This window comes from Grampus griseus, assembly GCF_964374135.1.
Source record: "Grampus griseus genome assembly, chromosome: 17".
In the NCBI taxonomy this organism is placed as follows: Eukaryota; Metazoa; Chordata; class Mammalia; order Artiodactyla; family Delphinidae; genus Grampus; species Grampus griseus.
Window position 1 is genome coordinate 45,441,023 of NC_139011.1, and position 15,118 is coordinate 45,456,140.

At 33.7% G+C, this 15,118-nt stretch overlaps 1 protein-coding gene across 1 annotated transcript in view; it reads right to left on the reverse strand.

Moving 5' to 3' along the window:
- The window catches only part of NECAB1 (N-terminal EF-hand calcium binding protein 1), a gene marked incomplete at both ends in the record, with an annotated part of 274,029 nt that overhangs the window by 127,447 nt on the left and 131,464 nt on the right, over window positions 1-15,118 (reverse strand). The window contains one exon of the mRNA XM_082674826.1: window positions 3,638-3,663. Coding sequence (XP_082530952.1) covers window positions 3,638-3,663 — 26 coding nt within the window. The remainder of the gene's footprint in view (window positions 1-3,637; window positions 3,664-15,118) is intronic.

The following is a 15,118-nucleotide window of genomic DNA, read 5'->3' on the forward strand; positions in this document are numbered from 1 at the left end:
CACAAACAGATGGAGAAATATGCCATGTTCTTTGATTGGAAGAATCAATAATGTGAAAATGACTATACCACCCAAAGCAATCTACAGATTCACTGCAATACCTATCAAATTACGAATGGCATTCTTCACAGAATTAGAACAAAAAATTTTACAACTTGTATGGAAACACAAAAGACCTCGAATAGCCAAAGCAATCTTGAGAAAGAAAAATGCATCTGGAGGAATCAGACTTCATCACTTCAGACTATACTACAAACCTACAGCAATCAAGATAGTATGATACTGGCACAAAAACAGAAACACAGATTAATGGAACAGGATAGAAAGCCCAGAGATAAACCCATACACAGGTGGTCACCTTATCTTTGACAAAGGAAGCAAGAATATACAATGGAGAAAAGACAGCCTCTTCAATAAGTGGTGCTGGGAAAACTGGACAGCTACATGTGAAAGAATGAAATTAGAACATTACTTAACACCATACACAAGAAACTCATAATGGATTAAAGAGCTAAATGTAGGACTGGACACTATAAAATGCTTAGAGGAAAACACAGGGAAAACATTCCCTGAGATAAACCACAGCAAGATCTTTTATGACCCATTTCCTATAGTAATGAAAGTAAAAACAAAAATAAACAAATGAGCCCTAATGAAAATTAAAAACTTTTGCACAGCAAAGGACACTATAAACAAGACAAAAAGACAACTCTCAGAATGGGAAAAAAATATTTGCAAACGAAGCAACGGACAAAGGATTAATCTCCAAAATATACAAAGAGCTCATGCAGCTCAATATCAAAAAAACAAACAACACAATCCAAAACTGGGCAGAAGACCTAAACAGACATTTCTCCAAAGAAGACATACAGATGGCCAAGAGGCACATGAAAAGATACTCAACATCACTAATATTCAGAGAAATGCAAATCAAAACTACAATGAGGTATCACCTCACACAGGTCAGAATGGCCATCATCAATAAATCTACAAACAATAAATGCTGGAGATGGTGTAGAGAAAAGGGAACCCTCTTGCACTGTTAGTGGGAATGTAAATTGATACAGCCACTGTGGAGAACAGTATGGAAGTTCCTTTTAAAAACTAAAAATAGAACTAGCATATGACCCAGTATGAGCATATACCCTGAGAAAACCATAATTCAAAAGACACATGTACCCCAATGTTCATTGCAGCAATATTTACAATAGCCAGGACATGGAAGCAACCTAAATGTTCAACAACAAATGAATGGATAGAGAAGATGAGGTACATATATACAATGGAATATTACTCAGCCATAAAAAGGAATGAAATTGGGTCATTTGTAGAGATGTGGGTGGACTTAGAGTCTGTCATACAGAGTGAAGTAAGTCAGGAAGAGAAAAACATATATCGTCTATTAATGCATATATGTGGAATCTAGAAAAATGGTACAGAAGAACCTATTTCCATGTCAGGAACAGAATTGCAGACATAGAGAATGGACATGTGGACACAGAGGGGGAAGGGGATGGTGGGATGAATTGGGAGATTAGGACTGACATATATACACTACCATATGTAAAATAGATAGCTAGTGGAAGCCTGCTGCATAGCACAGGAAGCTCAGCTCGGTACTCTGTGATGATCTAGATGAGTGGGATGGTGGGGTGGGAGGGAGGTCCAAAAGGGATGGGATATATATATATATATATATATATATATATAGTTGATTCACTTCTTTGTACAGCAGAGACTAACACAACTTTGTAAAGCAATTATACACTAATAAAAAATTGGGTAAGAGTACAAAAACAGTTATAAGCTGTGTAAGATCAGGAAAGTAATAAATTTGCTCCCAATAGATTTTAGATCATAGCTAAAGATGGCACAAATAGGAAACCAAAGACCCAATGCTAAAGTTCATACACAATTATCTAATTAAAGTCAAGTTATGTATTGACTGGTCGGAATAAGTTATGGCCTAAAGCTGCTATTTAGGAAAGTGAGTAATGTTGACTTGCCTATATACTGCTGCTGGGCGTGCACACTGGAAGAATCTTTGACCAAGTAACTACACTTTTGGGAATCTATCTTACAGAACTACTTGTATAAGAGTGCAAAGAGAATACAAACAAGGATATTTACTTCAGTGTTGTTTGTCCCAGTGGAAATTTGGAAACAACCTGAAAACCCAAAACAACTGAAAGAGATTTGGTTAAAAATTTTAAGGTAAATGGGACACTATGCATCCTTTGTAATAAAATGATATAGAACAGTGTGCACTTGTGTTGATCATATAGTATACACATTGTTGGAAAAAAACATACTCATATATATCAATGTCATTACATGTGTAAAAATGTTTGGAAGGATACATTCCAAGAAGTTAGCAGTGGAGATCAGTATCAGGGGAAAGAGGAGTGAGAGCCTTTGACATTTTCTCTTATACACCTATATAATTCTGTGTTGCTAAATTTAAAAAAAAAAGTTAAATATTACTTTCATAAATAAAATAAGAAATATCTATACTTTATTTTAATAAAGCATTTATTAAAGTATTTTGAATTCTAGGTCCATAATTTAGTAAACTGATAAACTAAATAAAAGCAACAGAATGAAAGTTTTAGATACTTGGACCTGTTAATTGGCTTCTACTAAAAAGCACAAGAAATCCATTTTCCATGTCAATCAAACACTGCCCCTCCCACATAAAAGGGAGTATTTTTGCTGGGTGTGAGTCTACATATTTCATTTGCTAGCACTGAAAACTTTGGTTTTAATTAGAATCCATTTTGATTAGAATATGTTTACTTTATATTCACAAAATAATGAAAAATGAAACTTCACTCTGGAAATTAAAATGCATATTCTTGAACTGAGAGGGAGTATTATAACACAGAATTAGGAGTACAATCACTGGGTTTAAAGATATAGAGCAATTCTGTTGAATTAAAACCCCTTAACTAGTTCCCTAACTAAAATTATGCAGGAAAATCAGAGTCAAATCTTTCAAAATAAATATAGAATAGGTCTTTAATCTAGTTCTATTATTAGAGAAGACAAATTTTTGAGAACGAAGAATAAATCTCAAAAGTATTTGCCTTTTCATATTTCTAGCCTATTACTTTTGTTTCCACCCACAAAAACGAAGAAAGTAAATGAAGAGGCCACTAAATCAGGAATTTGTTAAGACATCTCTCCCCACTGAATCATTTGTTTTGCAAGTGACATTCCAGAATGGTTTAGGCAAGGTATGGGACAAAGTTGTTTTTACATATCAAGGGATCAGCTTTGCAAAAAAGTAACCAAAGCCTCTGCACAATATATTTGAAGTGAATAATGAAGTTGTATTAAACAACACTTTAAAAATATATTCAAGCTGGTGGAATATATTCTTGTGAAACTTATTGTACTAATTATAATTCTCCTGCTATGAACAAATTAATAAGGGCCAACTCTTTCTTCAGTGAAATACATGCTTGAACAAAACTCATGGATAAAGATAAATTCCTTGAGATCTCAACTATCTTTTACTTTATTCCAGAACTCCTAATCTATGGCATTAATTTCAGGGTTTGTAGAAATATGTAAGACAGTGTTCTTTCTTATTCTAAAGCAAGTAATGGGTTTGATTGGCTTTAAATAAACTTACCACATAGTTCTTCTGTGTCAAGGTTGCTGAAAAGATGAAAAAAAGTATTATTATTTTGGTAATATTTAAGTTTTTAAATAGGTAAATACAGTTATTCCCCAATCTGTATTGTTATATTAATAGATGATATGTAGTTATGGTATTTTCTCTTATAGATTCTACACTGTTGAAGTAGTCAACCAAATATTAGCAATGATTGTCAGATTTTGTCTTTAAACAGATTAAAAGAAATAATTGTTATTTTTCTGGAAAAATGTATTTTATTTATTTATTTATTTTCCTAGATTTTCATTGAGATATAACTGACATATAGCGCTGTATAAATTTAAGGTATACAGAATAATGATTTCACTTATATACATCAGGACATGATTATCATAATATGTTTGGTGAACATCCATCATCTCATACAGATACAAAATTAAAGAAACTAAATTTTTTTCCTTGTGATGAGAACTCAGAATTTACTCTCTTAAAAACTTTCATATATAATATACACAGTGTTAATTATATTTACCATGTAGTACATTATATCCCTAGTACTTATATACCTTGTAACTGAAAGTTTGTACTTTTTGACTGACTTCCTCCAATTCCCCCTTCCCCAACACCCTGCCTCTGTAACCACAAAACTGATCTCTCTTTCTATGAGTTTGTTCGTTTTGGGAGTATAATTGACCTACAACACTGTTAGTTCCTGTTACACAACATAGTGATTCAGTATTTCTATACATTTAGAATAATCACCACTATAAGTCCAGTTAAGTTCTGTCACCATACAAAGATATTATATAAGTAATGATTATATACCCCATGCTATACATTTCATACACATGACTCATTAATTTTGCAACCGTAAGTTTATACCTCCTAATCTCCCCCACCTATTTCTTTCCTCCCCCCACTCCCTCCCCCTGGCAACCACCAGTTTGTTCTCTGCATCTGTTTCTGTTTCTGTTTTATTATGTTAGTTAGTTTGTTTTGTTTCTTACATTCCACATATAAGTGAAACCATACAATATTTGTCTTTCTCTGTCTGCTTCCTTCACTTAGGATAATACTCTCTAGGTCCATTCATGTTGTCTCAAGTGGCAAGACTTTATTCCTTTTTAATGGCTAATATTCATGTATATTTATGTATATATGTCACATCCTTTATCAATTCATCTATCAATAGACAGGTTTCTTCCATATCTTAACTATTGTAAATAATGCTGCAATGAACATAGGGCTGCATATATATTTTCTTTTTTCCAAAAATAATAACCAGCATTTATTGACTGTTTACTATGTTCCAGGTACTGCTATAAACATTTTATGTAAAAAATTATGTAACTTTTTATTATGGGAAATTTTAAACTTAAGAAATAAAGAAAAGATCATTATGGATAAACAACAAGGTCCTCCTGTATAGTACAGGAAACTATATTCAATATCCTGTGATAAACCATAATGGAAAAGAATCTGAAAAAGAATATATATATATATATCTATAACTGAGTCACTTTGCTGTACAGCAGAAATTAACACAGCATTGTAAATCAACCATACATCAATAATTATTTTTAAAAAATTAAAGATCATTAAAAAAACTTTATGTACGTATTGCCCACTTTAAATCATTATCATCAACATTTTAACATTTTGCCATATATGTTTTATTAACCACCATCATTCTCCTCCCTCAATTTTTTTTCTGGAGTATTTAAAGAAAATGACAGATGTCCTATAATTCACTCATAAATATCTTAAATACATTCTTAACTTTTAAAATATATTAGCTATTTTAGTCGTAAAAAGCAGATACTACTATTACTCCCATTTTACATATGTGTAAACTGAGGCAAATGTTATTGAGTGATTCAAACCCTGGAGTCTAATGGCCAGCCTCCAAGGTGGCCCCTGACCCCTGCCTCCTGCTATTCATATTATGTGTAAGTGCCCTCACATGTTACACCAGGGTGGGTCTGAGAGACCATGCATATATCTTTTCTAATTGGTGTTTTTGTTTTCTTCAGGAGTGGAATTAGTTCTATTTTTAATTTTTTGAGGAACCTTCATACTGTATTCTACAGTGGCTACACCAGTTTACATTTCCACAAACAGTGCATGAAGGTTCCGTTTTCTCCACATCCTCACCAATACATGTTATTTATTGTATTTTTGATAATAACCATTCTGACAGGGGTGAGGTAATATCTCATTGTGGTTATGCTTTGCATTACCCTGATGATTTGATGCTGAATATTTTTCAAGTACATGTTGGTGATCTGTATGTCTTCTTTGACAGGTGTCAGATACTCTGCCCATTATTAATTGGGTTGTTTGCTCTTTTGATGTTGAGTTGTATGAATTCTTTGTTATTTTGGGTATTAAGCCCTTATCAGACATATCATTTGCAAATATCTTTTCCTATTCAGTACAATGCTTTTTAATTTTGTTGATAGTTTCCTTCACAGGACAAAAGCTTTTCAGTTTCATTTGTTTATTTTTGCTTTTATTTCCCATGCCTGAGGAGAAAGATTGATAAAACTTACTAAGGTTGATGTCAAAGAGCCTACTGCCTGTGTTTTCTTCTAGGAGCTTTGTGGCTTCAGGTCACACATTTAACTATTTAATCCATTCGAATTTATTTTTGTGCACAGAGTGAGAGAGTGTCCAGTTTGATTATTTTGCATGTAGCTGTCCAGTTTTCTGACCACCATTTATAGAAGAGGCTGTCTATTGCCCATTGTATATTATTGCCTACTTTATCATAGATTATTTGACCAAATAAGTGTAGTTTCACTTCTGGGCTCTCTATTCTGTTCCATTGATCTATTTGTCTGTTTTTGTGCCAGTACCATATTGTTTTGATTACTGTAGCTTTGCAGTATAGTTTCAAATCAGGGCGTGTGATACCTCCAGCTTTGTTCTTTCTCAAGATTATTTTGGCTGTGCAGTGTCTTTTGCGTTTCCTTGCCATTTTAGAATTATTTGTTCTAGGTCAGTGAAAAATGCCATTGGTATTTTGATAGAGGTTGCATTGAATTTGTAGATTGCCCTGATTTGTATGATAATTTTAACAATATTAATTCTTCCAATCCAGAAACATGGTATATCTTTCCAGCTGTTTGTGTCATCAGCAATTTATTTCATCAGTGTCTTATAGTTTTCCAAGTACAGGTCTTTTACCTCTTAGTTCAATTTATTTCAAGGTTTTTTATTCTTTTTGATATGATTTTGAATGGGATTATTTTCTTAAGTTCTCTTTCTGATAGTTCATTGTTAGTGTATATAAATGCAACAGGTTTCTATGTATTAATTTTGTATCCTGCAACTTTACCAAATTCATCGATTAGTTCTAGTAGTTTTGGGGTAGTGTATTTAGGATTTTCTATGTACAGTATCATGTCATTTGCAAACAGTGACTTTTTACTTCTTCCATTTCAATTTTGATCTTTTTTAATTTCTTTCTCTTGTGTGATTGCTGTGGCTAGGTTTTCCAATATTATGTTGAATAAAAGTGGCAAGATTGGACATCCTTGTCTTGTTCTTGATCTTGTTCTTAGAGATTTTCACCATTGAGTATGATGTTACTTGTGGGCTTGTCATATATGGCCCTTTATTATGTTGTGGTATGTGTGTTCCATAACCACTCTGTTGAGAGTTTTATCATAAATGAATATGGAATTTTGTCAAAAGGTTTTTATGTACCTATTTAGATGATCATATGATTTTTATTCTTCAACCTGTTAATATGTTTTATCACATGGATTGATAATATCCATCCCTGGGATAAATCTCACTTGATCATGGTGCATGAACTTTTAGATGTATTGTTGAATTTGGTTTGCTAAACTTTCGTTGAGGATTTTTACATTTATGGTCTTCAGTGATATTGGCCTGTAATTTTATTTTTTTGTGATATCTTTTTGGGTTTTGGCATCAGGGTGATGCTGGTCCTATAGAATAAGTTTGGAAATGTTTCTCCCTCTGCAATTGTTTGGAATTGTTTGCAATAGATAGGTGTTAACTCTTCTCTAAATGTTTGGTATAATTCATCTGTGAGGCCTGAACTTTTGTTTGTCAGGAGTATTTTTTATTACTGATTCAATTTCATTAAGAGTAGTTGGTCTGCTCATATTGTCTATTTCTTCCTCGTTCACTCTTGAGAGATTGTATGTTTCTAGACATAAGCTTTCTTCAAAATTGTCCACTTTATTGGCAATTGTTCATAGTAATTAATATCTTATGATCCTTTGTATATCTGTGATGTTGGCTGTAACTTCTCTTCTTTCATTTCTGTTTTATTGATTTAGACCCTCTCTCTCTTTTTCTTGATGAGACTGTTAAAGGTTTATCAATTTTGTTTTCCTTTTCAAAGAACAGCTCTTAGTTTCATTTATCTTTTTTTTTTAGTCTATTTAATTTCTTTCTGATCTGATATTTATGATATTTATGATTTGTTTCCTTCTACTAACTTTGGGTTTCTTTTATTCTTCTTTTTCTAGTTCCTTTAGGTGTCAGATTATGTTGCTTATTTAAGATTTTTCTTGTTCCCTGAGGCAGGCTTGTATCACTGTAAACTTCCCTCTTAGAACTCCTTTTGTTGCATCTCATAGATTTTGGATTATTACATTTTCATAGTCATTTGTCTCCAGGTATTTTTAAATTTCTTCTTTGATTTCTTCAGTGAACCTTTGGTTCTTTAGTGGCATTTTGTTTAGCTTCCACGTGTTTGTGTTTTTTGCAGTTTTTCTCTTTTAGTTGATTTCTAATCTCAGAGTGCTGTGGTCAGAAAATATGCTTGACATGATCTCAATTTTCTTAAATGTACTGAGACTTGTTTTGTGACTGAGCATGTGATCTATCCTGGAGAATGTTCCATGTGCACTTGAAAAGAAAGTGTGTTTTGCTGTTTGGGGATGAAATGGACATTTGTCCTAAAGTGTCATTTAAGGCCAATGTTTCCTTATTGATTTTCTGTCTGAATGATCTGTCCATTGATCTAAGTAGGGTGTCAAAGGCTCTTACTAACATTTTGTTAGTGTCAGTTTCTCTTCTTATGCCTGTTGATATTTCCTATGTAATTAGGTGCTTCCATGTTGGGTGCATATATATTTATAATTGCTGTATCCTCTTCTTTGATTGTTCCCTTGATCAATATGTAATGTCCTTCCTTGTCTCTTGTTACAATCATTATTTTAAAGTCTACTTTTTCTTACACAAATATTGCTACCCTGGCTTTCTTTTCATTTCCTTTTGCATGGAATACATTTTCCCATCCCCTCACTTTCAGTCTTTGTGTGTCTTTAAATCTGATGTGAGTCTCTCATAGGCAGCATAGATATAGGTCTTGTTTTTGAATCCATTCAGCCTCTCTATGTCCTTTGATTGGAACATTTCATCCATTTACATTTATAATTATTGATAGGTATGTACCTATTGCTGTTTTGTTAATTGTTTTTGGTCTGTTTTTGCAGTTCTTTATTACTTTTTCTTTTGCATTCTTCCAAGGTGATTTAATGACAATTGTTAGGGTTATGTTTGTATTCCTTTCTATTTTTTGTGTATCTATTATAGATTTTTGGTTTGTGATTATTGTAAGGTTTCTATGTAGCCATCTATGTATGTATGTATGTATCTATGATTCATTTAAGAAGCTGATCTCTTAATTTCAAATATATTTTAACTACCAGACATTTTTACTGCCCCCCCACATCACACTTACTGTTTTTGACATCATATTTTACATATTTTTGTCTTCTGTATCCCTTAGATAAGGGATTTATTGTGGACAGGTATGATTTTACTACTTATGTCTTTTAACCTTCCTCCTAGCTTTATATCTGGTTGATTTACTACCTTTACTGTAATTTGCTTTTAACAATGGGATTTTTCCTTTTATACTTTTAATATTTCTAGTTTTGGCCATTGTGTTTCACTTAGAGAAGTTCCTTTAACATTTCTTGTAAAACTGTTTTGGTGGTGCTGAACTCTTTTTGCATTTGCTTGTCTGTAAAAATTTTCATCTCTCCTTCAAATCTGGAGTAAGCCTGGCCAGATAGAGTTTCTTGTAGGTTTTTCCCTTTCATCACTTAAAATATATCATGCCACTCCCTTCCAGCCTGCAGTGTTCCTCCTCAAAAGTGAACTGATTGATAGACTTATGGGAGTTCCCTTGTATGTAACTTGTTGCTTTTTCCTTGCTGTTTTTAATAGTGTCTCTTTAATTTTTGTATTTTAGTTATGTGTCTTGGTGTGTGTCCTAATGCAAACAGCCTCCTGGTAGGTGGGGCTGTTTCTCCAACTGGATATTTTTGTTTCTTGAGATCTGCTAGTACTGGTTTCACAGACTTGTCAGTGGGTCAGGTCCCATTGCTAAAAAGCTAGACAGAGGATTCCAAGAGGGCATTTGCCAGCACTTTGTGGTAGAATGGGTTCCAAAAAAAGTCTGCGGCCAATGTCTAGGTCCCTAGCATGAGCTCCAATTGCCTCCTGGTCTCTAGTAGTTCCACAATAAAAAACTATTAAAGTACTAAAGTGTTTGTCACCTCAAACATTACCTTATTTAGCTGTTTACATAAAGCATTTAAAGATTCAGTGCAAAGGAAACACTCCCATTTACCATTGCAACAAAAAGGATAAAATACCTAAAATGAACCTATCTAAGGAGACAAAATACCTGTATGCAGAAAACTATAAGAAACTGATGAAAGAAATTAAAGATGATACAAACAGATGGAAAGATATATCATGTTCTTGGATTGGAAGAATCAACATTGTGAAAATGGCTATATTACCCAAAGCAATCTACAGATTCAATGCAATCCCTATCAAACTACCAATGGAAATTTTCACAGAACTAGAACAAAAAATTTCACAATTTGTATGAATATAAAAAAAGAGCCCGAACAGCCAAAGCAATCTTGAGAAAGAAAAATGGAGCTGGAGGAATTAGGCTCCCTGACTTCCGACTATACTACAAAGCTACAGTAATCAAGATAGTATGGTACTGGCACAAAAACAGAAATATAGATCAATGGAACAGGACAGAAAGCTCAGAGATAAACCTACGCACATATGGTCAACTTATCTTTGACAAAGTAGGCAAGAATATACAATGGAGAAAAGACAGCCTCTTCAATAAGTGGTGCTGGGAAAACTGGACAAGAATGAAAGAATGAAATTAGAACACTCCTTAACACCATATACAGAAATAACTCAAAATGGATTAAAGAGCTAAATGTAAGGCCAGACATTATAAAACTCTTAGAGGAAAACATAAGCAGAACACTCTATGACATAAATCACAGCAAGATCCAAAATAAACCAATTGGACCTAATGAAACTTACAAGCTTTTGCACAGCAAAGGAAACCATAAACAAGATCAAAAGACAACCCTCAGAATGGGAGAAAATAGTTGCAAATGAAGCAAATGACAAAGGATTAATTTCCAAAATTTACAAGCAGCTCATGCAGCTTAATATCAAAAAAGCAAACAACCCAATCCAAAAATGGGTAGAAGACCTAAATAGACATTTCTCCAAAGAAGACATACAGATTGCCAACAAACACATGAAAGGATGCTCAACATCACTAATCATTAGAGGAATGCAAATCAAAACAGCAATGAGGTATTACCTCACACCAGTCAGAATGGCCACCAACAAAAAATCTACCAAAAATAAATGCTGGAGAGGGTGTGGAGAAAAGGGAACCCTCTTTCACTGTTGGTGGGAATGTAAATTGATAGAGCTACTATGGAGAACAGTATGGCAGTTCCTTCAAAAACTAAAAATAGAACTGCCATATGACCCAGCAACCCCAGTACTGGGCATATACCCAGAGAAAACCATAATTGTAAAAGAGTCATGTACCACAATGTTCATTGCAGCACTATTTACAATAGCCAGGACATGGAAGCAACCGAAGTGTCCATCAACAGATGAATGGATAAAGAAGATATGGCACATTTATACAATGGAATATTACTCAGCCATAATAAGAAACGGAACTGAGTTATTTGTAGTGATGTGGATGGACCTAGAGTCTGTCATACAGAGTGAAGTAAGTTAGAAAGAGAAAAACAAATACTGCATGCTAATACATATATATGGAATCTAAAGAAAAAATGTTCTCCAGAACCTAGGGGCAGAACAGGAATAAAGACACAGACATAGAGAATGGTCTTGAGGACACTGGGAGGGGAAAGGGTAAGCTGGGAAGCAGTGAGAGAGCAGCATTGACATATATATATATATATATATATATATATATATATATATTACCATATGTAAAATAGATAGCTAGTAGGAAGCAGCTGCATAGCACAGGGAGATCAGCGTTGTGCTTTTTGACCACCTAGAGAGGTGGGATTGAGAGGGTGGGAGGAAGATACAAGAGGGAGGGTATATGCGGATATATGTATAGGTGATTCACTTTTTTGTACAGCAGAAACTAACACAGCAATGTAAAACAATTATACTGCAATAAAGATGTTAAAAAGGGCAAAAAAAGATGCAGTGCAATCCCTATCAAAATTCCAATAGCATTTTTCACAGAAATAGAGCAAACAACTTTAAAATTTGTATGGACCCACAAAAGACTCCAAATAGCCAAAATAATCTTGAGAAAGAATGAAGTTAGAGGTATCACACTTCCTGATTTCAAACTATATTACAAAGCTATAGTTATCAAAGCAGTATGGGATTGTTATAAAAACAGACATGTAGCTCAATGAAACAGAATAGAGAACCCAGAAATAAACCCATGCACATATGGTCAATTAAGTTGTGATAAAGGAGTTTAAGAATATACAAAGGGAAACAACAGTCTCTTCAATAAATGATGTTGGGAAGCTGGACAATGGCATGCTGAAGAACAAAACCAGACCACTATCTTAGACCATACACAAAAATCAACTCAAAATGTATTAAAGACTGGAATATAAGCCTGAAACCATAAAACTCCAGCAAGAAACCATATGGGGTAAACTCCTAAACACTGGTCTTGGCAATGATTTTTTTTAATTTGACAAATTAAAAAATGCAAATGCAAAGACAACAAAAGAAAAAAAGAGGAAAAAAATGGAGCTACATTAAACTAAAAAGCTTCTGCACAGCAAAGGAAACTATGAACAAATGAAAAGTCAATCTACACAATGGGAGAAGATATTTGTAAATCATGTATCATGATATATTATATATAATCGTATATACATAAGGGGTTAATATCCAAAATATATGAAGAATTTATACAAGTCAACAGCAAAGAAAAAAAATCTGTTTAAAATGTCATCAAAGGACTTATACATTTTTCCGCAGAAGACACACATATGGCCAGCAGACACATGAAAGGTACTAAACCTCACTAATTAGGGAAATCAAGTCAAAATCACAATGAGATATCACCTCATACCATCAGCATGGCTGTCATCAAAAAAATAAGAAATAAGTGTTGATGAAGATATGGAGAGAAGGGAATCCTTGTGCACTGTTGGTAGGAATGTAAACTGGTACAACCGCTATGGAAAACAGAATGGAGGTTCCTCAAAAAATTAAAAATAGAACTGCTATATAATCTAGCAATTCTATTTCTGGGTATATATCCAAAGGAAATGAAATCACTATCTTGAAAAGATATCTGCACCTCCATGTTCAATTTAGCATTATTAATAATAGCCAAGATATTGAAACACCTTAAGTGCCTGTAGAAGGATGAATAAAGTGTGATGTGTGTGTGTATGTATATATACATATATATATGAATATTATTCAACTATAAAAAGAAGAAATCCTGCCATTTGCAAAAACATGGATGAACTTTGATGGCATTAAGCTAAGTGAAATAGGTCAGATAAAGACAAATACGTGCTTATATGTGGGATCTAAAAAAAACCAAACTCTTAGATACAGAGAGCAGATTGGTGGTTGCCAGAGTGAGCGGTGTGGGGTGGGGGAAATGGGTGAAGGGAGTCAAAAGGTAAAAACTTCCAGTTAAGATTTAAGTTAAGGGGATGTAACATATAGCACAGTGACTGTAGTTAACAATACTGTATTGTATATTTGAAATTATACCCAAGAAAAAAAGAATGTAATGATGCGAGGCGATAGATGTCAATTAAACTTATGGTAATTATTTTGCAATATATACACATATCAAACCAATATGTTATACATCTTGGACTAATACAATGTTGTGTGTCAATTATTTCTCTACAAAACTGGGGGAAAATGAACTATTGTGATTAAAACAAACAAACAAACAAATCCTCAGTGGAAGATCTACTGGGAAGTAGCCTAAGTAGAATGGCCAGGGGAGATTGTTATCTCAGAAGTCAAGGAGAAGAGAGTTCCAGGAGTTCACTATACTGAAGAAGAGCACAATAAGGTATGAAGAAGAACCACTGCAATTTACACTTACTGTTTTTGGCAACTTTTGAAACAATAGTTTCAGTCCTTTCCTGAAATTGGAGCCAGGGTAATGCAGGCATAGCATAACAATCACTCTCTGGAGAAATGTGGCATGAAAGGAAGAAATAATGTAGGGCTGTGGAGACTTAGGGAGATGGACTCAAATGAAGGGAGAAAGTTATATTTACAGACTGGAACCAAGACACTGAGTGGAAAGAGGAGGTAACAGATGGAGAGGCGCCAAGCAGAGACAGGAAGGAGGGGTTTGAAGCACAGCTGTAACCTCAAAGCCGAGAAGGCATATTCCTTTCTCCTAGCCTAAAAAAACTTTTTTTAATGGCAGAAATCTAATCAGTTCACAACCATGTCTATTTTCTAGTTTAGAGTTTTCTAAATCTGGCTAAGCATTTGGACCACATGAAGAATTTTTAAAATGCAGATTTCCAGGCCAACCCCTTAAAGTTCAAGGTGTGACTTAGGAATCTCTTTAAAGAAGTTGCCAAGGTGATTTTGGTAGTCAGTACTTCCCTCTCAATACTCTACCTTTAACACTTTCTCTCAAATCAAATAAACTATTTCTTAGAAAACTTGCACACCCTTTTTTGTAAATATACAAAAAGCATTGGGAAATTGTCCAAATTCAAGAAAGTTTGATATGACTAGCAATGTTTCAATCTTTTCAAAAAATGAAAAGAAAAATTCAGAGAAATAAAATGGTTACTTTGGAGAGTAGGAAAAATGATGGGTTTGGAGCATGTTTATACCTTTCTTTTTATGCAATGAAATGCATTGTTAAGCATAATTCTGAACCTAGCATGCCTCATAAAATCCTTGATCTTTCTACTAATATCTCTAAAATTCAATCTTGAGGGCTTATTTCAAATATCACTTTGCTTTGAGAATTCAGTCTCTGTCATCAGACAGGCAGTATAAGAAAGGCAAGAAGAAACATTTCAGAAAATTGTTCAATACAGTGGAGAAAGCTTTATTAGTGAAAAATGAATTCTTCCCTTTTTTCTTTTTTTTTTTCTTAAAATCAATATTGTGTTTTCATCAAAATCCATTCAAGTGCTTGATATGGAC